Raw genomic sequence first — 25016 nt, forward strand, 5'->3', positions numbered from 1 at the left:
CCAGGAACCAGGAGGGCATTCTGGATGATTCTTGGGAATAAGGTAGAACAGTCTCCAAGAGCCCAGGGTACAAGGGTAGTGGGCTAGGCCTTATTTTAAGGTCTACATTCTGGACCAACATTAAGTCTCAGAAGGACACTGGGACTGAGGTTGATGCTGCTGTTCCTTTATGGATCCACGCCACCTTCTCCTGCCTCAGGAGTTGGTGTTAGCTGGGTGTTAGCTATGTAACTGATGGCTGATGGGAAGAGCTAGTGAGTCCAGCAAAATAAACAGTTATGATACAATCAGGTACCACAAACATCATTCATAATTTATTACTTGTCCTGTTATTAACATGTCAGCTGCCCCAGGCTTTTTTGAGCCACTCCAAGTGACTGGACAATCCATCTTTCCTACCACTGACTTGGCTGGAATGTAGGTTCTTACTTGGCGCAGGGACCTGCAACAGACAAATGATCCAGGTTTCAGTCTCTGTCTTTGAACTTCCAATCAGAGCTGCCCCAAAGGAAGAGCATGCTCGCCAGCTCCCTGCACAGACTCTGAAGGACAGGCAGGAAACCCCAGCCATAGGCGCAAATCTAAGTGGACTTTGCCCCTAAAAGGAACTTATCTGTCTCCACGGTGGGTGTCTCCACTGTGGGCTATATGTGGACCGAGGCAGACCACTTGGAGCAAGACGCTACACTGTAAACTAGAAGAAGATGACCATCATGCTGAGTTCAAGTTTTAAATTCTTAGGATGCACAGTTCCTCAGCACATAGAAAGATGCTTATAATGACTGGAGTGAACAAAGCTATCTCATGATGATATTAACAATCATTAATGTAGATTCTGTAGGATTATGAAGTTGAGAAATAATTTAAAATTTAATAGAATGTACAGGGAATTCTTTGGCGGTCCACTGGTTAGGACTCTATGTTTTCACTGCCAAGAGCATGGGTTCAATCTCTGCTTGGGAAATTAAAATCTTGCAAGCTGTGGGGTGTGACCCAAAAAAAAGAAAGAGAGAGAAAAGAAATATGTCATACATACCATAGACAAAGAAACAAGGCCAGTAGCTCTAGATGTTAAAAAATAAATGAAAACCCTTCTAAAAGGCAACACAGGAGGATATTACTGTGACCTTGGAGTAATTCAAGATTTCTTAACATACACAAAAGAAATAACCATAAAGGTTAAAAAGTTCTGTTCATCAAAATGTACCATTATGAGCATGAAAAGGCAAGCCACAGAGAGGGAGAAGCTATCTGCAAAACCTATGTCTGACAAAGAATTTATACCTAGAACATGTAAAGAATTCTTATAAATCAGTTGGAAAAAGATAGACAACTCATTTTTTTAATGGGCAAAAGACTTAAACAGGCACTTTCCTAAAGAGAACATCTAAGTAATCAATAAGCATGTGAAGATGCTCAATAGCATTAGCCATCAGGAAAATGTGAATTTCCCTATATATTCATCATAAAATGGGGGAAACCGACACAGCAGGTGAAGCAACAGAAATTCTTTGCACATTCTGGAATAAACTGGTTCAACAGTTTTGGAGAGATTTGGTTTTATCTACTAATGTTGAACATATATATACCCTGATGTCATAGGAAATTTCCATCTAGTAACATACCCTATAGGGATGCATGCAGAAACTAACAGAAAGGCATATACAAGAATAAAGTTTATAGTAGCTCTGTTTGTCTTGGCTAAAAGCAAGGTTCATCTATAGTAGAGTGGATAAATAAATTCATATTCATTGTATATGTATATATTTATAATATATGATGACTTAACTTGTACTCATTGTATATTACAAATGTATATTCCATTGTATACAGTGGTATACTATACAGCAATGAAAATGAACCACTGCTAACATCACTGAATCTCTTGGGTGTGATGTTAAGCAAAAGAATCCTGAATCAAAAGAGGACAATTAAAAAAAAAAAAAGAGTACAATAAGATATGGTTCCACTTCTCTGACAAGAATAGGCAAAACTTATCTAGTGTCATAGAAATCAGGTCAATGGCTGCTTTTGGGATAGGATTGCTAGATAAAATACAGGCCACTTAGTTAAATTTGAATATCAGATTAGCAGCCAATTTTTTATTATAAGTATGTCCTAAGCAGTATTTTTTATTTACTAAATCTGGTAGTCCTGCTTTAGGGAGTCAGGATCTTGACTTGGAGGGCACACAAAGATTGCTTCTGTTGTTTCAGTAATCAGTTCAGTTCAGTTGATCAGTCGTGTCCGACTCTTTGTGACCCGATGGACTGCAGCACACCAGGCTTCCCTGTCCATCACCAACTCCTGGAGCTTGCTCAAACTCATGTCCATGGAGTTGGTGATGCCATTCAACCATCTCATCCTCTGTCGTCCCCTTCTCCTCCCACCTTTGATCTTTCCTAGCATCAGGGTCTTTTCCAATGAGTCAGTTTTTCGCATCAGGCGGCCAAAGGATTGGAGTTTCAGCTTCGGCATCAGTCCTTCCAATGAATATTCAGGACTGATTCCTTTAGGATGGACTGGTTGGATCTCCTTGCAGTCCAAGGGACTCTCAAGAGTCTTCTCCAACACCACAGTTCAAAAGCATCTATTATCTTGATGTAGATGGGAGTTACCAGGATGTGTCCACATCTAACCATTTATCAGGGTGAATGTTTAAGATTTTTATACTTTGCTATATGAATATTATACCTCAACAAAAAGTTTTAATGGTTTTAAAAGAAAGGCAGAGCGATTATGAAGAGTCAGGAGTTCTGGGTTCCAATCCGAGCCATTGACTCTAGTGTTTCCCAGTCTCAGTTTTTTTCATCTTTAAAATGTAAATAATTTTGACAAGAGCTACTTCTACTAATTTTATTTTATGTAAAAGGAAACAAGAGCGTAGGGAAGTGAAATACTGTGTTGGAGGCAACCCAGCTGGTGAGTGACACTGACGGGTTCAAGGCCATCATTCTAGAACTACACCCTACCACATGCCTATTGGAAAGAGCTTCTGCAATGTAAAACTCAACCAATATAAGACTGTAATTATGATGATTTTTAAAATTTTAATAATGTTCATGTTTGATTTTATTGGAGTATAGTTGATTTACAATATCGTGATACTTTCAGTGTACAGCAAAGTGATTCAGTTATACATACACATATATTCATTCTTTTTAGATTCTTTTCTCACCTAGGTTTGTCACAGAATATTGACTAGATTTCCCTGTGCTGTAGAGTAGGTCCTTGCTGGTGATCTATCTTCTGCATCATAGTAGTGTGTGTGTTCATCGCAAACTCCTGATTTATTCTTCTCCCCTACTTATGATTATTTTGGACAGGAAATTTTTAAAATTTATTTATTTGTAGTTAGAAGATAATTGTTTTATAATATTCTGCTGGTTTCTGCCACACATCAGTAAGAATCAGCCATGGGTATACTTATGTCCCCTCCCTCCTGAACCTCCCTCCCACCTCCCACTCCATCCTGCCCCTCTAGGTTGTTGGACAGGGAATTTTAAATCGAAAGTTTAGAGAGAATTTGTAAAATACATAAGTGTGAGTGCATTTTGGAGAGAGACTAAACCTAGCTTCGGACGGGCAAAGTGGTCTCTGACATCCTCCCCTAAGAAGTAAAAGAGCTAGGAGGGCCCCTCGCCTACCGGAGATGCTCTGACCCAGAGTGGCTGCTGGTCACCTTGACTGAACCGAACCGCTGAAGTCCTCAGAGCTGGAATTCTTCCCTTCCCTTTTGACCTAGCTTCTTCCTTTCTTTTTTCTTACCTCCAGGCAAACCACTTCTCCTGGGGCCCAAGGTGGAAGGGTAGCTGGCCTCCCTCACCAGGGAGCTCACTCTTGTTTAATTAGTACGTGCAAAGGGCTGTGTATTATTAAATTACTAGATGATTGAGAGGAAGCCTTGAGGGCTTTCAAAATCTGTCCTGCCGCTCTCCCGAAATGGGTTGGAGGGACTTGCCTGGAGGGACAGGGAAAAGAGGTTGGTTGGGAACTGTCTTGTGGTGGAGCTGCCCCTTCTCGGTGGGCAGCACCACAAAGAGACCCTAAAGAGTTGCCTGCGACTGCTTGGCTTGTCTTTGGTGCCTGAAAGCCACCATTCCAGATGTGTTTGTTTTGAGTTTAGGAATCTTTCCGTTTTATAATGCAGCAACTCTCAAAAAGAGTAACTAGGAGAGGCAGAAAAACAGTGATAAGAGCTAAAATGTACTGACCCCTCCTATGGAGGGTGAGAGAGGAGAATGAAAAAGCTGGCTTAAATCTCAACATTCAAAAAACTAAGATCATGGCATCTGGTCCCATCACTTCATGGCAAATAGATGGGGAAAAAGTGAAACAGTGACAAATTTTATTTTCCTGGGCTCCAAAATCACTGTGGATGGTGACTGCAGCCATGAAAGTAAAAGATGCTTGCTCCTTGAAAGAAAAGCTATGACAAACCTAGACAGCATATTAAATTAGCAGAGATATCGCTTTGCTGACAAAGGTCCATCTAGTCAAAGCTATGGTTTTTGCAGTAGTCATGTGCAGATGTGAGAATCAGACCAGAAAGAAGGTTGAGCACTGAAGAATTGATGCTTTTGAATTATGGTGCTGGAGAGGACTCTTGAGAGTCCCTTGGATAGCAAGGAGATCAAACCAGTCAATCCTAAAGGAAATCAACCCTGAATATTCATTGGAAGGACTGATGCTGAAGATCGGATACTCTGGCCACCTGATATGAAGAGCCAACTCATTGGAAATAACCCTGAGGCCAGGAAAGATTGAGGGCAGGAGGAGAAGGAGGCAATAGAGAATGAGATGCCTAGATGGCATCACCAATTCAATGGACATGAGTTTGGGCAAACTCTGGGAGATAGTGAAGGATAGGGAAGCCTGGTGTGCTATAGTCCATGGGGGTCACAAAGAGTGGTATACAATTTAATGACTGAACAACTCTCATGGTGCCAGGACTGGGCTAAATCCTGGCAATCCATCTCCATCTGAAGAAGGGGGGCAAGAAAGGAAATCTGCTCAATTGAAAGCTTCTGTGATCAAGGTAACTGTACATGCTATTTCATTGAATCCTCACCACTTAGATGTAGATATTATGCCCCCATTTCATAGATGAGTAAATAATGTAAGAATGGTTTATGCAGTTGTCCTAGGTCACATATTCATATGTGACAGAGCCAAAATTTGAATACTTCTGGTGAGACCAAGATGCCCCCTTATGCAAGGCACAGGGTCTCACCAGGGAGTGGAGGTGGTGCAGTTTGAAGAAACACCCCAGGCCATTCTGATACAGGTCCTGATTAGCTGGTGGAAGAGGGGATGGCATCCCCTGTCAGCAGTTTGAGAACTGACTTACTAAAATGAGTTTATCATATTCCTTTCAGAGAGGAGGTTCACAGTAAAACAGGGATTGCCCAGTGGGGATGATTTTGTTTCCCCTTCAACCTGCAAAAGGGGACATATGGCAATTTCTGGAGATTTTTTTTTTTCCCCACCACGACGTGGTAGTGGGTTTCCACTGTCAACTCGTGGGCAGAGATCAAGGACTTTGCTCAGTGCCCAGCAGCACACAGGCCTGCTCTGTACAACAAAGATGTATCAGATGTAATGTGAGCAACAGCTACCTTGAAATATTCCCAGTTCAAGCAAGGAGGGATGGGAATGAAAAAGAGAAGGAAAGTCTGAAGCATTTATTTCTTAAAATAGAAAGAAGAGCATTATCTCTCTTTCTAATGATGCAAATAATTAGAAATATTTGCAACCCGTGCCCAGTTGTTAAAACCAAACAATACCAGAGAGTATAGAAAGGTATAAAAGTATAACTAAAAATTACCCTTAATTCTAACATTTAGGGGGAAAAAAAGTGCTGTTGACATTTTGGAGCTTTTGGAGCACATCCTTTCAAATATTTTTAAAGAACAATTATACTTTTTTTTTTTTTAAAAAGAACTCTATAGTACATGCTGTTTTGTAGCCAGCAATAAAATAACATGAACAGCCAGATCACATTAGAAAGATGCTTCTTGTGAAGAGGGGTATGTGAGTTTCCTTCAAAGAAGAAAAGTCTATAACACAGCAGTATCAGATCCTTCCCTCAGATATGCCTCATCTGGCTTCCAGATTGTCATCGCTTTTGCTGCTGGGGGGTGGGGGTGGCCAGCAAAGCCTGGTGGGATTAGGAGGGTCTCACAGGCCCTTACACACTAGCACTCACGTGAACAGAGCCCTTTGCTGGGTGGGAGGGAGGAATGTGCTTGCTTGTCCTGCATACAGACTGTTGGGAACCTGCAGCATCTCTTGGCGTGGGACAATGTGTCTAAGAATGCAGGCCTAGACAAAGACCGCGTGCTCAGAGAGGCATTTCTGGGAGGGGTACCGTGCTTCTTATGGGGTTTTGGGGTCATTATAATCTCTCCCTCTCGGGATCTTGGAACCTTTAAGAAATAACGATTAATGCCTTCGCTCCTGCGTTGGGTACTTACAGTGTGCCCTCAGGCCACCAACAGGCAGAGTGTGCTCCACAACTCGCTGGAAGCCTTGCGTTTTGTCTCTGTGCTGCAGGCTGTTGTCTGTATGCAATCCACGCTCTGGACCCGGAACTCATCATTCATCCTTTTTCCCTTTCCCTATCAAAATGAGTGTTTCATTAGGAAATATAATCCACAAATATCACTGGAATGCGCAGAAGCAATTGGCATTTTTGCAAGGCGGGGGAAAGCTGATTCTAACCCAGTCTCAAATGATACAATCAACGTAGATTTAGACTTTCCTCTGTGCTTCCCTGGTGGCTCAGAAGTAAAGAATCTGCCTGCAATGCATGAGACCTGGGTTCGATCCCTGGGTCGGGAAAGTCCCCTGGAGAAGGAAATGGCAATCCACTCCAGTATTCTTGCCTGAAGAATTCCATGGACAGAGGAGCCTGGCGGGCTACAGTCCACGGGATTGCAGAGTCGGACACAACTGAGTGACTAACACTTTCACTTTCTTTCAAGGACAGGCTGGGGCTTAAAGCTGTTCTAGATTCCTGGGGGCCCAGGTCTGAAATCTTCACACCCTGGTCCTGGGTGTCTCCTTGAATCCTCCTCCATCCCACAATGCTTTTGGCCAGAAGCAGGTGTGTTAGCCCACACCTAGATACATTACAAGGGGAACAATGGTATGGTCCTCTCCTGAAATTTCACCTGCTCTGTCCCTTGAATAGACGGAAACCACCTTATGAGATTGTTCGATGCTGGTGGACACAGTCCTTGCCTCAAGTTAAAGTCCCTATGTCTTTGGGGGAGGGGATTTGGTATCCATGATATCTCTGAACAGAACAATGGGTTCGAGTGGGCAAGGATGTTCCCTGAAAAAGGATGGGGTCACTGAAGTTTTTTTTTTTTTTTTTAAAGGAAAGGAAAGAAAAGAAAACCTCAGGCATTTTAATATGTTAAATACACACTCAATTATTAATTCTAAAGACTTCTACACATCAATCTAGATGAAACTTTTTTCACCTCTTTCTTGCCTTTTTTTCCCTTCTCAGAAACATTTAGACCTACCCTATGGCAATGACTACCAGGCAGTCTCTGCCCTGTATATCAGGGTAGCACAAATAATTCAGCATAAAGCAGCTCGGTTCCTGTAGCTTGGCATTAGGATAAGTATATCTTAAGAAAGTTCTTATGCAGACTTGGCTCCAGGCAATAAAACGTCATAGACGTATAACTGTAGCAAGCGAAATTTCTAGGGAGCAAATTAGGCTGAAAACATCTTCTAGAGACGGCTAGAAAGGAAAAGTACACCACCCCAAAAAAAGGCAACTAATGCAGTAAATGTTTCATTTATTGGCCTTCTTCCATTACTATTAGGGTTAAAAGACATCGTGTCAATAAGAAACGTATATTTATGGAGGACTGATGCCTTCCGAAAGGCTTCTCCTGTCACAAATGCCTATAGCGGTAGTGATCAGCTTATGAAGGCAGGTGATGAAACCCTGTACAAATGCGTACATCTTCCCATTAACCCTTGGATCATCAGGCATTATTGTCACTTTATTACCTGGACCTGTCATTAGCTGAAGCAAGGTGATCAAGGCAAACGCTTCAGAATAGTGCCAAAAACAGAACAGTGTTACTCAGGGTTTCAAGAAGAGGGTGTGTGCCTCTCTGAGTCCCTTGATAGAATCATTGCGGGGTTGGGGGGGGGGGTGTGGAAATAAAAGGTTGCCTGTGAAGTGGGCCCTTTTAAAAAAATATTTTAAATTAATTAATTTATTTATTTATGGCTGTGCTGGGTCTTTGCCGCTGCACAGGCCTTTATCCAGTTGCGACGAGTGGAGATTACCCTCTAGTTGCGGTGCTCGGGCTTCTTACTGCAATGTCTTCTCTTGTTGCCAAGCACGTGCTCTAGGATGTGTGGGTTTCAGTAGCTGTGGTTCCTGGGAGTCCGAGAGCACAGGCTCAACAGTTGTGGTGCACGGGCTTAGTTGCTCTGTGGCATGCAGGATCTTCCGGGACCAGGGATGGAACTCGTGTCTCCTGCACTGGCAGGCAGGCTCCTCACCACTGAGCCACCAGGGAAGCCTGAAGTGGGCCCTGTTTGCCTACCTCTTCCTCTCACTAAAATTACAAACTCTCAGGTGTCCAATTTTTAGTGTTCCTAGGTTGGCTAAAGGAGTAGCTTTCCTCAAGATCCAAATAAGGAACCATTACCCGCACAGAACAAAAAGCAAACAGAAAATATCACAGTGGAATCAGGACTTTGGCTTCTAAACATTTCCCCATTTTATAGCTTCCTTATGTTTTCAGATTCTTTTTTTGGCTTCCCTCAGTCAGCACACTCCCTGCATAGATAAGTCCAACACAGTGGGTAACAGATCATCCATCTTGGAACCTTGATATTTAAAGAAAAATTACACAGCACTCATACACACACACGTATGCAACACCATCAAAGTTTAATTACTAGAATCTTGCCAATTGACTGGGGAAGCTGAGTATGGTTGGTGACGTGTATTCTCTACTTCTGGTGAATCTAAGCAGACTATCCTTGTTTTTCCTAAATTCTAAAGCCAAACTTCTGATATAGTTTGAGCCTCTCAGCATAATGAGGGTATAGGCTGAGCCTATATAGGTGAGCCTCTCAGCATAATGGGGGTATAGGCTGAAAGTATGAAATCATAGACTTTCTGAATGTTAGAAAGGACCTAAGAAAATATCCAGTCCAACCACTTCACTGGTCAGGTGAGACAGGACAAAGGGGTCATAGGTAACAAGGCCAATGGCCAGCCTGTTTCCGCCATATCCCTTCAAGCGCAGTCCCATATTTCAGAGGACACTTACCACTCTGCCATAATAACCCCCAGTAGAAAACTGATGCCTGGAAAGTGATATATATCAACTGAAACTTCTTTCACACTTTCCGATAGGGATGAACAAAGAAGTACCTGGGGGAGAGGTAAACTATTTTAATTTTTGAGGTTAAAATGCAGACTAATAGCAACACAGGTCCACAGAGATTTAATAGAGGGATGGTTGAAGGGTAGAAGAAAACAGAGAAGTGAAGAAGCCAAAAGAGACTGGATGCGGAGGAGGAGAAAGAAACGAGGGCAGAGGGGCAGTCTGCTTACAGCTCAGGACTTGGGCTGGCCCTGGGAAAGGGCTCTGAGGGAAGAAGTCCCAGCTTCTTACATGCAAAACTCCTTGGCTCAGGCTAAAGTCAGAACTGGTCTGGTTTCCTCCCCATGTTTAGAACTCCTGCTATTTGGGCAGAACTCTCTGTCCTTTAAACTAAAAGTCAGTCATCAGTATCTAGCCTCAACACCTGGACACAGCCTGCAGTTGTTTAAAATTTCACAGCAAATCTACAAACGACACATCTACATTGTAGGCCAACTGGACCTTTCTTTTAAATATTGTATTACCTTGCTTTTTGCTGATTTTAATTTCACACCCTCCCCCATTTCTCCCCTATCCCCCCAGATTACCTAAAGCACTTTCAGAGACTCAGGGGTAATTGATGCTCTGAGATCTTCCTGGTCTCAAGTCTTTCTATGGCAAAAAGCAACACGATTAAATGTGGTGAATGTGCTATGATGGAATGACTCTAAATTTATTAACTAAATCAGAGATGTAAAGAGTTTCCTTTGAATGAGAAACATAAGGATATGCCAAAATGGATGAGGTTACTAGTCATCCAAAGAAAGTCCTTAGTATTTACATATGATAAAAATGCAGGCCAGGACATTAAAAACAGTAAGTACCTTCGTTAAAATTTCAATTCAGTATATTTATGACCTTTTATTATCCAGGTAAGTCCTATAAAGGACATAGAAGACCTCAGCATCCATTTTAATTCAGATCAGGGTTAGAGTAAAATAAAAGAACCATTGCACAGGAGAAATTGCCATAAAATTGAGTTACTGTAAATGTGTTCTCATTTAAGTAAATAAGGCCTTAAAACAGGCCTTAGGAAAGTCTACACTGTACAGACAGACTCAGGCACACTAAGTATACAGGTGACAATTAGCAAGTGTGAAAAGCTATGACCATTCAATAAATGTGTAAATCTAAAGGCAACCAAGTGAAAAGACCTAAAAAAAGGAAACTGTTAAATCCATTTGTACATGGATTTAACAGTGAAGCATTTCATTCTTCATGTTTTTACTTGGTGTCTTAAAATAATCCCCTTTCTGTCTCCACTCACCCTCTTAGAAACTGTGCCCGCCTTATTTATTTATGAAGTCTGAAGGTTAGTCCTACCTGCTGAGACTAATTAGCCCTGTGCTTTGTATCCTATGCAATCCTGTCTGATTAAATGTACACATTTGTTTTACTTCTTTTCAGGCTCCTTCTCACTCTACTTGTGATTTTCTGATTAATATTAAAGTTGGGAGTTACTGTGATTCTCCTCCATAGCCTCCCCCCTCCACCAAATTTTTATTTTGCCCACATCTTGCTCTTTAGTGTGCAAATGTGGTTATGAATTTTTCCAGTGCAGGGGAATTCATTGGCCTTGTCAATCTTGGTATCATTATTTTTAGTAGTCTTCTTTCTGAGACCTTAGCCTATAAAACAGTTTGCTGAAAACCGAAACTCTCTAAATATTACATGGTAAATTTGCTTTCTTTTGGAAAGCTTAGGTGCTGATGGGCCAGCTGAAAAGCAGGTGAGATGTGTTTTTAAGGCATGGGTGAAATAGTTTAGTACATCTTGGACTCTAGACCAACACTGTTCCTAAAAGAAAATTTGCTAATTCCCTATTGGTTTCTTTTTTTTTTCCTGTTTTTTTTTGTCCCCTTTCCTATTGCAGATTCCAGTTCACTTCTCACTGGATATTTGCAAGAAAATGAGTGTTGTTGCTCCATTTTCTAGAAACACTGTGTTTTGGGACCCAGGCCTTTCCCCCTTTAACATAATTTTCTTCCCCATTTTGTAGCAAATCAATTTACTCCCCAGGAGACAGCCTAAAAATCAACAAATACCTGCCTCAAACCTCAGGTTTTCCATCTCCTCCCTGAGGTCTTCTAGCATCAGCTGGGTTAGCAATTTCCTGCCAGACCCATCTACATCTTGATTATTTGGTCAGTCTTTGGGGGATTTCATTTCAGATCTCCTTCCAGAAAGACTCCAGTACCACTGATCCCTGGGGCTGGTGAACTTTCAGTTTTATTTTCCCTGGTGGTGTTAACGCCCAAACTTTTCACCTCCAAAGTCAGAAAGGACTTTGAATCCTAGCTGATTTCCTACCACCTCCAAGGTCAGTTAAAAAAAAAAAAAAAAAAGAACAACATTCTACACTGAAAAGAATCAAGAATCATGTATTTTTCCTTAAGGATATTTTTCATGCCCCTGACAAACACTACAGTATTTGATTGTTTTTTGGATAAAAAGTCATCTTGGCATATTTATTCTAGTAGAGACTTACGATTTAACGAAATGATTCACTATTAATAAACAAAAAAGGGGAGGGAAGACCTCGTGGGTTAATAGTTTCTTTCACTGCAGATGACCAGGAACTTTGCCCAGCCCTCCACTTCCCCAAGCTCTCTGAGAGTGGAGGGTTGATCTCTCTTTTTGACCACTTCTGTTACATCCCGCCCAAGGGTGGTTGATTTCATTGCTGGCTTAACCACTAAACCCCTACCTCCCACCCTTTCCCCAATACTCTCCTCCTTTTCTCCTTCCTTAAGACTTATTTCTAATATTTCTAAAGTGCACTTTTTCTGGGCCTCTCCCCATCCCCACCCCCCAAGTGGGCTTTCCTTCCGCCTTCCTCGACTCGGATTCCTGACGCGATCGCCACCCCCCACCCCCCTTCCCCTACTCCGCATTGTCTTTTCTGAAGCTGCCCCCCACCCGGAGCGAGTCCCCGTTCCCTCGCCCAGACTCCCGGGCTCGCACACACTCAGCGCAGGCCTCTCCCCCTGCACACTCCTCCCTGCGTCTCTCCCCCCTCCTCCCCCGCCCCTCTCCTCCTCCTCCTTCTTCCCTCCCTCCTCCCTCTCCCGGCGCCCGAAAGGATCATTGTTAGCCGCCCCCGCCCCGCCCACCCCGGCTGTTTATTTATGCATACGTCACCGGGCCGGGCCCGCCCCCCGGCATCTCATTAAGCGAGTGTGTTCCTCTCGCCCTGTCAATAATCTCCGCTCCCAGACTACTCCGTTCCTCCGGATTTCGATCCCCCTTTTTCTATCTGTCAATCAGCGCCGCCTTTGAACTGAAAAGCTCTCAGTCTAACTTCAACTCACTCAAATCCGAGCGGCACGAGCTCCTCCTGTATCTTCGGCTTCCCCCCCCCTTTGCTCTTTATATCTGACTTCTTGTTGTTGTTGGTGTGTTTTTTTTACCCCCCCCTTTTTTATTATTTTTTTGCACATTGATCGGATCCTTGGGAACGAGAGAAAAAAGAAACCCAAACTCACGCGTGCAGAAGATCTCCCCCCCCTTCCCCTCCCCTCCTCCCTCTTTCCCCTCCCCAGGAGAAAAAGACCCCAAAGCAGAAAAAAAGTTCACCTTGGACTCGTCTTTTTCTTGCAATTTTTTTTTGGGGGGGGCAAAACTTTTTTGGTTTTTTTTTTTTTTTTTTTGGCTTTTCTTCCTACTTCATTTTTCTTCCAAAATTGCTGCTGGTGGGTGAAAAAAAATGCCGCAGCTGAACGGCGGTGGAGGAGATGACCTAGGCGCCAACGACGAACTGATTTCCTTCAAAGACGAGGGCGAGCAGGAGGAGAAGAGCTCCGAAAACTCCTCGGCGGAGAGGGATTTAGCTGATGTCAAATCGTCTCTAGTCAATGAATCAGAAACGAATCAAAACAGCTCCTCCGATTCCGAGGTAGGAAAAGCCCCTCGGGCTGGTGGGGTTCTTAATCTATTTCCTGGGCTTGGCAAATGTTGCTGAGAGGGGAGAAATCGGGGCTGGGGGCGGCGGCGGGGCGCCGCGGGGCCAGGCGAGCGGCGTGTGCTTGTGGGGCCACCATTGCAAAAACTTGTAACCCTGTTTTTTTTCTCTCCCCCTCACCCCAAACCCCCCACCTCGCTGATCCTTTTTCTCCCCCCCCTTCTCCCCCCCACCTCTGCGTGGCGTTTGCCCCTCGCCCTCCCCACCTCCACCCCTCCGGGAAGGCGGAAAGACGGCCTCCGCCTCGCTCCGAAAGTTTCCGAGATAAATCCCGGGAAAGTTTGGAAGAAGGTGAGTACGCCCCGCGCGGCCCCGCAGCCGCCCGGAGCTGCCCCCCACCCCGCCGGCCCCCCACTCCGGGGCCCGCCGCCCCGCGCGCCCGGGCCCCGAGCCCCGCTCGGCCCGGCCGTGCGCCGGTCCGGCCCCGGGCGCCCCCGGCCACTTGGGGCACTTTTCTAAAAAGTTTCTCCTCGCTCTCTCCCGCTCCGCGCGGCCGCCGCCGCCGTCCCCTCGCCGCCCCGCCATGTTAGCGGCCAAGAGGCAAGATGGAGGGCTCTTTAAGGGGCCACCGTATCCCGGCTACCCCTTCATCATGATCCCCGACCTGACGAGCCCCTACCTCCCCAACGGATCGCTCTCGCCCACCGCCCGAACTGTAAGTGCCTCCGCGCCCGGCCCCCCGCCCGCAGCCCGCCCGCCTGGCCCCGCATGCGGCCCCTGCCCTGCCCCCTCCCTCCTCCCCCTCCCCTTCCTCCCCCTCCCCCTCCCCCTCCCCGCCTCCTCCCCTCCCCGCCTCCCCTCCCCCGCTCGTGGCCCAGCAGCCCGAAACTCTCCAAACTTTTCTGCCTTTTGTGGACTGGGATGTGTTTGCACTTCGCCATGTTCTTGCTTTCAGTTTGTTGCCTCGTGATGTTGGGGAGACTTTGCTTTCCAAGCAGGGCTCTGCTAGGGTGGTGGTAGGGGGGGAAAAAAATCAGAAGAAGTTTTTTCTTTTTTTCCTCCTGCGCTCTGATTGCCCCCGCCCCCTTTGGTGGTGGTGTTTGTTTCTTCACCCTGGGAAGATGACTGTGTGGCTCTTTCTTTTCTCCCTCTCCCTCTCTCTTCCTTCCCTCTTCTGTGGCGTCTTGGGCTTCCCCCGGTTAACCCCTTGGCTGCCGCGGCCGGAGTGACTGGGCTGCGCCCGACGCGCGGTGTTAGAGAGCGGATTGTCCCTCCGGGCGTATGGACTTGAGAACTAGCGGGCGCGCGGAGCCCGGGGCCCTGGAGAAGCGCCTCGGCTTTCTCTCTCGGCCGCTGATTTGTTTAGCTTTCTAGTGTCGATGGCTGGCTTTCAGCCCTCCTCCCCTTTTCCCCTTGGAAGGTCACGCTTCCTAGACGGGTTCCACTGCAACCTTTGGGGGGCTCCGGGCTTCCTTTTCTGGGGGCCACCCCGCAGGGCCGCGAGCGCCCTGGGCGCCGTGGCTTGCTTCGGCGGCGTGGCGCCCTGGCTGCGGGCTCTCCTGGGCCGCGCGGGGTGGAGAGGCCCCTGTGGCCGCGGTTCTTGGGTTGTGTGCAGCCGGGATGGCGTCCTCCGGATGGACTTGATGTATTTCTAGGGAATTTGGTGCTTTGGGGTTATATAGCGAGGTCTGCGTTCGCCAGCTTTAGGCCCTCAGCGGGCCCTAGTGGGGCAGAGACCAGGGTGTGCGGGGGCCCAAGGGTGTAGAGAGGCTGAGGGAGGCCCAGGGCGCCTGTACTTCTAGGGAGTGGGCTGCTGATCGCAGGCCACCCAACTTTGAGGGCCTCAGGGCGGAGCGGGGTGCCAGGCTCTGGGGGGCGCTTCCCTCAGCGTGCGCCCCGAGCCCACCCCTGACATTTGTTAATAGGGCTCACCCCCTTCCCCGACCGACCTCTGCCCCCTGCCCTCGCCCTGAACCCCTTCCCCCCATCCCACCCTGCTCTTAAAAGCGTGGATCCCGAATCTGTAGACGCGATCTCTAAACGTTTGTGCCCGGCTTCTCGATTGTTATTTTGCACCTTCTCTGGCTCAGTCCCCCTACCTCTTATTTACACACACACTACTTTTGTCTTTTTCTTTTTCGGTAACTCGAGCTAGCAATTTGAAATAGTGCACCCACTGTTCAGCAACCGTGGATTCGGTGCTAATGGCCGAGGGCTTGCCGGACAGGAGTCGATCCGATCTACAAGTGTTTTTAAGCATTAAAATATTAACTATCAGGTTTGACTTGTTTTTTGGGGCCCCGGCAAAAAAAAAAAAAAAAAAAAAGGCAAGGGCATGGTAGACCGGTCATTTTTTACGGCAAGGAAAGAAATAATTATTCCCCCCGCCCTCCCTTGCGCCCAGGCTTCTGCAGGCTTGGGAAGCTGGGAGACCGTTTCAGCTCTACCTCTTCTTACATGGCCAGCGCTTTCTGGAGGCAGGGGCCGATCTGTGGGGTTGCAGCTGGAGGCGAAACACAGTCCAGCTACGTTGTATTTTTCCTGGGAGCTCGTGGGCATCTTGAACCGGAGAGTTTGTGTAATGACCAAGCCGACCAAGCGACATTCCAAAGTAACCCTGAGAATTTCTTCCTCTCCTTCCCTCCCCCCTACGATGGAAGTCTCTCTGATATTATTTTAAAATTCCCTTTGCCATCTGAAAGGCCATCTGAATACTGAGCTTTGATGGCGGGCTTGCTGGCCCTTCTGGGCTCCTTGCAAACTCCTGTCTGTGACCGCTGGCAGGCTTGCCCCACTGTTTCCCGAAACTCCAACAGTTGTGTTGTGCTGTAATTAGGAAACAGGGAAATTGTTAAAGGCAAATAAATGATTTCCCGGTGCGAAAAGGAAAGCTCCCAACCACCCCGTCCCCTCTGTGGACATTGTAGGAATACTCGGCGTCTTGTGATTTTAATTGCGGACATAGCGGGTGGCCTGGTGCTGTGACATCAGATTGAGAAGACATTTCTGAACTCAGGAGGCAGTTTTAATATTTGCGTGTCAAACACCCAACAGACATCTTTTGTGTGCACAGGCCCTTCCTCCCTCCTATCTGTTACCTGAGTTAGCTGATGTGCTCCAAAATTAAAGTTATTTATTTAAGCCGGTAAGCAGAGACATGGAAATGAGGCTGAGAGGCTGTTATATGTCACTCCTGACCTCTTCAATCAGAAGGCCGGCTTGCAATTCCAGATTTGATACAGCTGCCGAAGGAATCTATAGGCAAGATAGCGGTCTTTTCATGCTCATCTGAAATTCTTAGTGCTTCATAGAGTGTGTTTTTTGAGGGCAAGGTGTAAAGACAAATTGGCTCTATTCTTTTCCCGACCCTCCTTGGTGGTGGTGTTTTTTTTTTTTTTCTATATTTTGTTACTTATGAGTGTACCTGTAAGCAGTTGCATCCTTTCAAAAGCAAGCTCTTTGGATTCCTGGTTTCTGCTTTTCTATTTAAGAACGTAAAGAATTAAGGAGTGTCATTAAATGGGCTTATGATGAATAATACATTATCTCAAGAATAATGCTTTAATTGCTGGAGACGCCATAAAGCTTAATAGTAATAATTTTATTTTAAAATGACAAAGATTTCTACATCATGTTAATTTAGCCTTTGATACAGTAATAGAAACGGCTTTTAAAAAGATTCAAATACAGAAAAGCATTAAGGCGAGAGGTCTGGTTAAGCAGATGGGAGGTGATAGAACTGCAAATATTAGAATTGTGGTAACATTTGTATATACTAAAGATAAGAATACTGTTTCTGTATTAAAGTTGATAGGAAAAACTAGTTTTACATTTCTTTTTCCCTCCTGCCAAATGAGAATATGGGATTTGGTGGCCGAAACTCCAGTTAGGTTTGAAATTCTTATTAAGGACTTGGTTATTAGAGCTTTTGCATCTTCTTTGATCCAAAGTTATTTGCTTTTCAGCTGAAACTGTTTGCTACTAGGTTGAACAAATAAATAAGCAGCATCTTGAATTCATTTTAGAACTTGGAATCCAGCATTTAAAGGACACCAAGAGGGGCCTATTCATTGGGGTTTTATTTAGCTGGGCAGCAACTTCTCTTTCTGCCTGGTGAAAAATGGATGTTTTCTCCTCGCTCAAACAACATAATCCTTTCTAATACAAAAGATTTAGACCTTGGAGTGTGAAGGGTTAATGGTGGTCCTTCCCCGCTGTCCTCCCACCCCCCAGCTTCACCCCTGACTGTTTTGACAACACTTTTCAAAGTGTGACATTCCAAGCCCCTACATAACAATGTAATATTACTGTAATTACACAGGTCATTACATTTTAAATAGAGAACAATAAAATGCTTATCGCCCTGAAAAAGAACAGGTGTTCTTGCCCTTCTTTGGTATTTATGCTAATTGTTTTTCATCTCCTTGAGAAATATTTATGGCAAACATGTTTAGATTTCAATCTCAAGGCAGCAGTATTAATTCCGTGCTAATCTTTCTAGGTTGGGGTTTAATGTCTGCAGTTTGGATTATGGGCTCAACATTCACCCAATAAGTCATATTTTAATGATTATAAATTTAATATGCCAGCGCTTCCACAGTTTGTTGAAATGAAAGCCTTCTGAAAACCCCAGAAACAAAACTATGAGGCATTCGGGAGCCTAGAGTGTTTATCTGGAAGAAGTGTTTTTGGAAACTTGACTGCTGAAGGAAAGTAGCTTTCATTGATGCACCCCTATCTGATTGAGAAAAGATTTGGAGAAAAACAATCCCCCATTCTGGCTGGGAGTTTTCCACCTTGATTTTAATTTTACTGATACGGATTTCATTTAGAGTCCCTGCTGGAAACTGGTCAGCTTTCTGTTTCTTAGCAAGCTGTGAAAAAGTTACAGGAAGGTTTCCGGGGGCTGGCAGATCAAGAATGCTGTTCTGTTAGCAGTTCAGGATAACTGCAGTTCTGCACGCCATTAAAAAAATATTTGCTTTAGAAAACCAGCATTTTAATAGTTGCACCAGAGGCTGTGCTTTTAAAGATTACAGTAGAAGTCTTTCCAGGTTTTGAATGTTTCCTCACATGCCACGAGGTGCCTGTGTGCATACGAAAAGCACCCAGACTTCTTGGTGGAGAAATGTTGGTGCAACTTCTCTTACACAGGCTCAGTGGGTAAACTGGAAGGTATCTAAGAGGATTTTACATTTTGTCAGATGTTTCACAACAGGGGCCCCCGAATCACATTAAAAATGCACTGCAGAGACAGGACAGCTGCAAATTTTTGTGCGGACGCGTGTTTCTGGACCATGACTAAAACTCCGGGGACCTTTTCCCCAGCTGTCTGGAAGTTCTGTGGAAGTTGGTTTATTGGCAGTTAAGTCTGAGACAACCTGGATTTAGCAAAGACTCTCCTACACAGGAAGTAGATGACATTATATTGGGGGAAGGGACTTCAGGCAAGGAGTGATTTACTCCTTTTTTGTTTTTTTTTTTAAACCGTGGCGTTGCCAAATAAATAAGCACTTTCCAAGGAAGTAGGTGTAAGCTTTTTAGTCTTGGTGAGTGGAATTAGATAATATCTTTAACCGCATTTATAACTGTTTCGAGGTGACACATTTCAGAAGTTTGGAGAAGGAGGGGGGTGAATCAAATTCTTGAGGCTTTTCTTTTTGAAAGGGGTGTGTGATGTGGGTGTCTGAGTTTCTTCTGGGAGTGGATATTGGCAACCGTGTAAGTCAGTCTTCAACTCTGACTTATAATTGAGCACATTTGTGAAGGAAATGGTTAATTTTACAACCAAAGGCAAACTCGCACCTCGACAGGTCTGCTGAAAGAAATGTGCCCTAGTCCTTTGCTGGCAAGCACCACCGGGTCATAAATCCACAGGCTTTATTTACAGCCCATAACACTTATGAATGTTAAGATATTTGACGCCACGTTGGCCTTATAATATTCAAGGTCTGCAGACACTGGCAGTAGCTCAAATTTCTCTCACTAATTATAAGCAATGAGATGGGGGGGGGTGGGGACAGCCCATCGCCAAAGCTGCCCTCTCCCCCGCCTCTGACCCCCACCCTTACAATCTGAGCCAACCGAGACAGACACCCCCTCCTCCTCTGGCAGCTGACTTGTACTTTTCCTCCAGGCTATTGTTATACACATTTATAAAGAGCACTTTCAGGAATGGAAATTCAGTGGGGGCTCTGCACGAATGTTTTTCAAAAGCAAAGTTGCTTTAGGTGTTTGCATCTTTTTTCCTTTTCTTCTGGTTTATCCCTTTTTCCTTTCTTTCTTGACTTTTTTTTTTTTTTTTTGGAGACCCTGTTTTCTAAATTGTGCTTATTTCCCAGAATACTTAAAGAAACCTAATATGGGAGGCTGCCCTTCAATTTACATGATGTTTCACTGAGCTGGAAGGGAAAACGTGCGCATTGCATAGTGCGCTAGCTAACGTGAGGGTTAAAAGAAAAGTGACGTGGAGTGAGGAGAATTGATTAAAAGAATTAATAGATGAGGAAAAAAAAGCCAAGTTTGCTTTGGGAATGGGAAGGCCATTCATTTGGGAAATGTGCAGTGGTGTCTTGGTGGAGGACATAGAAATGTAACAGAGAAGGCAGAATAAATGCTTGGCTAAGAAAGGTTAGAAAGGCATAAAAAGATGCGGCAGAGATTTGGGCTGGACAAAAATGGCTTCATTGAAATTAGGAGTTAGAAGTTTCTGATGAGAGGTGAAAATACCATGACTGGGGGCTGGGGTGGGGGATGGTATTAACAACCATATTGATTTGCTCAGTAAAAACTGGTTCCAATCTAGTTTTCACCCAAAGAGCTCTGTGCAGCAGATAATAATTTCATGTGAGTTACCGTGCAAGAGTCTGGGGAAGGGGCATCTGTGGTGAAGACCCCCGATGTGAGAGAGATGGCCAGTTACCCTGTGGATTGTAATTTATTCTTAAAAAAGGAGTGGGCTGTCCTGGTGTTTGTGTGACCACATGGCAAAGGGGGAGTGGGATTCCGAGGTGTGTGGGAAACTGTGGCAAAGAGGGGCGGGGCTGATGGCTGTGTCATTTCTGGCCGGGTCCTTCGCTCCATCCAACCCAAACTTAAAGACCGAGGCTGAACGGTTTTATTTTCTAATCAATGGAATGCAGAAACTTACTAGCCCTCTGGGACAGATAGGAATCCCTTAACAGCTCATTACAAAGATGGGGCTGTGGGATCTCTGAACGGGTTATCAGCCCTGGTGTTCTTCGGTTTTCCTAGGATAGGCTGTTTTCTTCCTTAGGCATATCTGATTTGGGGCTGGTAATTTGGTCTCTTATATTTTATCCTTTTTTTTTTGGTCATGAAGTAGCCCCACAACAACTCCTTCTGCAGGGAAAAGGGATGGCTGTTAATGGGATCAGCTCTGAAGGAGTTAAAATGGCTTGCTAAAGTTTGGCATCATGAAAATAAATTTGAGGCCTGGTAGGCATTAGTAAGGCACAGCACATTTACAGAGCTTAATTAGTACGAACTGTAATTGTTCATGGTCTGCCAGAAGAAGTAATGTTCAGGAAAAGTGGAGTCCTTCTCTTGCAGTCTTTAGTTTGAAACCGATAAATCACTTGCATATTTGTGTAGTGATTCAAATGGAGCTAAGACCTCTCCCATCCCAACATGTGGTAAATTGTAAAGTCAATGAATTGCAGATGTAGGCTACAGTGAGATTCTCTAAGAAAATGCAGAATGAATGGGAAAGAGTGATGCTATAAATATTTACTGAGAAGATAACTAGGTTCTTGCGTGCTGGGCCAATTATGATGTACTAAGTATATTAGCAAAATGCTTAAAAAAATTGAGAGGATTTGTATGGGTCTTTGGGTGGGTTGGTTTATTTGGGAAAGTGAAGTAAAAGGCACTATGTTATTGCCCTGTCAGTTTTATTAAGCCTGAATCACAATGGCATACCCAGGGAAGGACACATGAAACCCACATTAATGCAAATTAATTCGTTGTGAGTTGCAGCACTGTGACTGCTAAGTGGAGTAATGATGGGGCATTATTTTAAGAGTGTTAGTGTAGCAACTTTTAATGAAAAATGCTGTGTTAGGAACATGTCTCAGCACTTTAGCCCACGTGTTTTTATATGCTGGAAATGTGTTTTGGACAAGAGCAGGAAACTTGCTTCACTTTATTCTTCTCTCTCCCAAACAGTTTAAGAACTGTAATTATGGTTTGATGTTTAAAGAAAATCATCTAATTTTCCCTCAAAAAACAAATCCAGAAAAGCCCATCACCATAACCAAGTTCAACTGTAACTTTTTGCAGTGACTGCACCACAAAATGGAAAAAAAAAAAATGTAGCTCCCCCCACCCCCGCCATAGACCTATAGATATAACTTTCTCAAAGTGATTTTCTCTTTTTTTTTTTCCTTAGAGAATTTTGGTCTCAGGCAGTGTTGCAAGTCAATACTTCTTTCCCTCAATGTGAGTAGGTGGATGTGTATGAAAGCTGTAAAAGTTAATGATCGTTCTCTGACTCATAGCTGATGGTTTCAGGTTGAGGAAAAGAAAAGAAAAAATTAATGAGGGTAAATAGACATTTGATGGAACGTCGAGACAGTAGGAGAGATTGTTCCTGTGTCTAAAGGCGTGTGTTTTGTTGTGGCACAATTTCTGGAGAAAGCCAGGAAGGGAAAAGGGGTTGCCTTTGTTAAGTTGTTGTTTTAGGAGGGTACAGATGCTCTGTGTCTGGATCTTGGCAGGAATGCTTAAGCCTCCGTCCCTACCAGTCTGTGCTGGTTTTGCCTTCCCTGTAGGAGTTAGAAGCCCCCTTGGCACTTTTTAAAGGGGTAGGGAGACAGACACCCAGAGGCCTGGTCAGAAGTTTATTTCCCAGTAAATGTAAGAGGCTCCCAACATAGGGCTTGGGGGTGCTGTCACTGTCCTGAAAAATGACTTGTGACCTAAGAAAAGGTCTTAGATATACTTGGGCCCCTATTTTGTCTTTTATGCTAATGACATGTAAATTAAACTTAAAGTGCCTCTTGGTGGTAGCTACAGTGGTGAGGAAGGTGAACCAAGAATTCCCCCCAACCAGAACCTTTTAGGAAATGAATCTGGATTTCTTCTTCTTCTTTTTTTTAATAGAAAGCTAGGTGATTCATAAAAATGGAAATAAAGCAAATGCTCCCCCTCTTCTCAGTTTAGTGGAGTGAGTAGGCATACGAAATTAATCTTCATCCTACAGGAAGTTCACTTAAGTGTTGGAAAACCCAATGGAAGGTTTCAAGTTTTTTGAGTTGCCTTTGAGGATGAGATCTCTGTGGCTGAAAAAGCTGCATTGCTTTTCTTCCATCTCTGGGTATCTCTGATGTCTTGTATCGGAAACATTGCATTTAGGGCCAGTACTACTGAGAAGGCAATGGCAACCCACTCCAGTACTCTTGCCTGGAAAATCCCATGGATGGAGGAGCCTGGCGGGCTGCAGTCCATGGGGTCGCTAAGAGTCGGGCACGACTGAGCGACTTCACTTTCCCTTTTCACTTTCATGCACTGGAGAAGGAAATGGCAACCCACTTCAGTGTTCTTGCCTGGAGAATCACAGGGACGCGGGAGCCTGGTGGGCTGCCGTCTATGAGTCGCACAGAGTCGGACACAACTAAAGTGACTTAGCAGCAGCAGTACTTAGAAATGAGACAAGAGAAATCAAGATAGGATTTCTTGATAAGGGAGGTGGTGGATTGTGAAATATTGGGTTTTGCTTTGCTGGAGACTGTGTGCCAGCCTGCAGAGCACCAGTGCTTCTCCATGGCTCTTTCCCGGGGAGACATGGCTGGGTCATCTGAGAGTGTTAGAATGGTGGGTGGGCTTGGCCACTGTGAACAAACACACAGGAAGGGAAGGTGTATTTTGTTGCGAGTTTCGCAGGAAGGTGCAACATGAGAAGTACCTTGGAGTTCTCCTTTAGTGTTGCTTGAGGAGGTGGCTGGGATCTGGGCTGGGGGTGGTGGGTAGGCACCACTTTAGGGCATGTTGCACGCTCAGGACATAAGAGCTGGATGCAGAAGTGATGGACAGTGCTGCACTGCAGGTGACCAGGGCAGGGGCAGTCCCAAGAGTCCAGGCATGTGGGAACCTGGTTCTTAGATAAGCCTTAATTCGCCATTTAAGATCTCTCAGCCTCCCCATATCTTCCCCAAATAAACAAAAGCACAGAGGGCCAACCTTCTCTTGTTCTTTCTTCTAGCTTTATACGGAGATATAAATAAATTATTGTTCCCTCTTAGAATGCCAAGTTTTTACTGGGTCCTTGTATTTTATCTTCGTCTTAAAAAGCTACACTATAATGAACAAGGCATCCCTGTGTTTTACAGGGAGGGAAAAAGCTGTTTAAAGAGTGTGTTTTAGAAGAGAGTATTTGGGAAAAGAGGGGGTGGAAATGCAATGGAGAAATGAGAAAATTTTAAGTCTTCGTTGCTGTTGCTGGGGCAAGTTTAGCTCAGGATCTCTCCAACACAGTCGGTTCTGGTTAGGAGTGAAGATCTGATTGGAGCGTGTGCTACATGGATTTAGGAGCTGGTCACATTATTCGGTGTGCCTGGACACCTGAGGAGTGAAGTTACATTGCTTGGGAATGTTAGATTGGTGTGTGTGAAGGTGAAATTAGCTTTGTCCTGCCAGATTCTTAGGGCTTTCCTGGTGACTCAGTGGTAAAGAATCTGCCTGCAAGTGCAGGAGACCTGGGTTCGATCCCTGGGTTGGGAAGATCCCCTGGAGGAGGAAATGGCAACCTGCTCCAATATTCTTGCCTGGAGAATCGCATGGATAGGGGAGCCTGGCAGGCTACAGTCTGTGGGGTCCTCAAAGAGTTGGATACAACTCAGCGGCTGAACAACAACAGTCAGATTCTTAAGGATCTTGCAGCTGCATTTTTACTGTCTTAATTGTGTTAGTAGCTTTCTGTTTGGAGTTGTGTTGTTTGGGTTGGTGTTGAACACAAGGATTAAGTATGGAACCGGACAAGTGAAAATTGAATTTGGATTAGTCACAGTTTCACTAATTTGTTCAGAAGGCCGTGATCGTATGAAATTTTGTTTCCACGATGTCTACTTAGTTATCAGGTGTCCATTCAGTTTTAATTGATGATAGAAGATTTCTGTGGTTACCCTGAGTGCAAGATCGCCTTAGGGCTCCGCAGGGTTTGTGGGAAGAAAAGCCTGGACAAGTTTCCTTTAAGCTCTGCATCAGGCAGTTGGAAAAGGGAAGAATAAAACCGGCTGAAAAGGGGGACGAGCTTTCAGTGTTGCCTTCTCTCCTGAGCGGGAGAGTCCCCCGCTCCGCTCGACCAGAGCTGCTCTCAGCCAAGAATTCCAAACTCGCAGAGGAACCTGTCCCGCGCACAAAAGTTGTTTTAACACGAGGCAGAATTGTCACAGTAATTAGTCTGATCTCCGCTTACTGACTGGCAGTTTTCACAGAAAGGATGGGGCGTTGGTGGGGGGGCGGTGCTGAGGGGGCAAGTTCATCTGTCTTCTGCAGGGACTCACTTTGGATGAACAGCTCCTGAGTGTGTGTGTTGGGGGGCGGGGGGTGGGGCAGCTCTCTGCATGGGAGGGGCTTATCTCAGTGGCTCAGCCTTTATCTTTTGTTGTTTTGGGGAGTGTGATTCATTACTCTGCATTGACAGGTAAAGGAATATGTATATGTGTGTGTGTGTGTATATATAT

General features: G+C 44.9%; 1 protein-coding gene and 1 long non-coding RNA gene across 51 annotated transcripts in view; one reads left to right on the plus strand and one right to left on the minus strand.

Annotated features, from left to right (window-relative positions):
* Window positions 1-295: 295 nt before the first annotated feature.
* On the minus strand, window positions 296-16513 carry LOC147344345 (uncharacterized). Its single transcript, XR_015155149.1, has 3 exons — window positions 16413-16513; window positions 6477-16140; window positions 296-442 (listed from the first exon to the last, which is right to left on the minus strand). It is a non-coding gene; the product is annotated as an uncharacterized LOC147344345 (long non-coding RNA).
* The window catches only part of TCF7L2 (transcription factor 7 like 2), a 202300-nt gene continuing 190403 nt past the window's right edge, over window positions 13120-25016 (plus strand). For all 50 annotated transcript variants that reach the window (XM_086377122.1, XM_086377124.1, XM_086377123.1 and 47 more), the window contains exons 1-3: window positions 13120-13308; window positions 13599-13665; window positions 13905-14029. In XM_086377122.1, the coding sequence (XP_086233248.1) occupies window positions 13120-13308; window positions 13599-13665; window positions 13905-14029 (381 nt within the window). The remainder of the gene's footprint in view (window positions 13309-13598; window positions 13666-13904; window positions 14030-25016) is intronic.

Source organism: Bos grunniens, chromosome 26 (genome assembly GCF_055505025.1).
Source record: "Bos grunniens cultivar Pamir isolate PY7600 chromosome 26, Bosgru_T2T1.0, whole genome shotgun sequence".
NCBI lineage: Eukaryota > Metazoa > Chordata > Mammalia > Artiodactyla > Bovidae > Bos > Bos grunniens.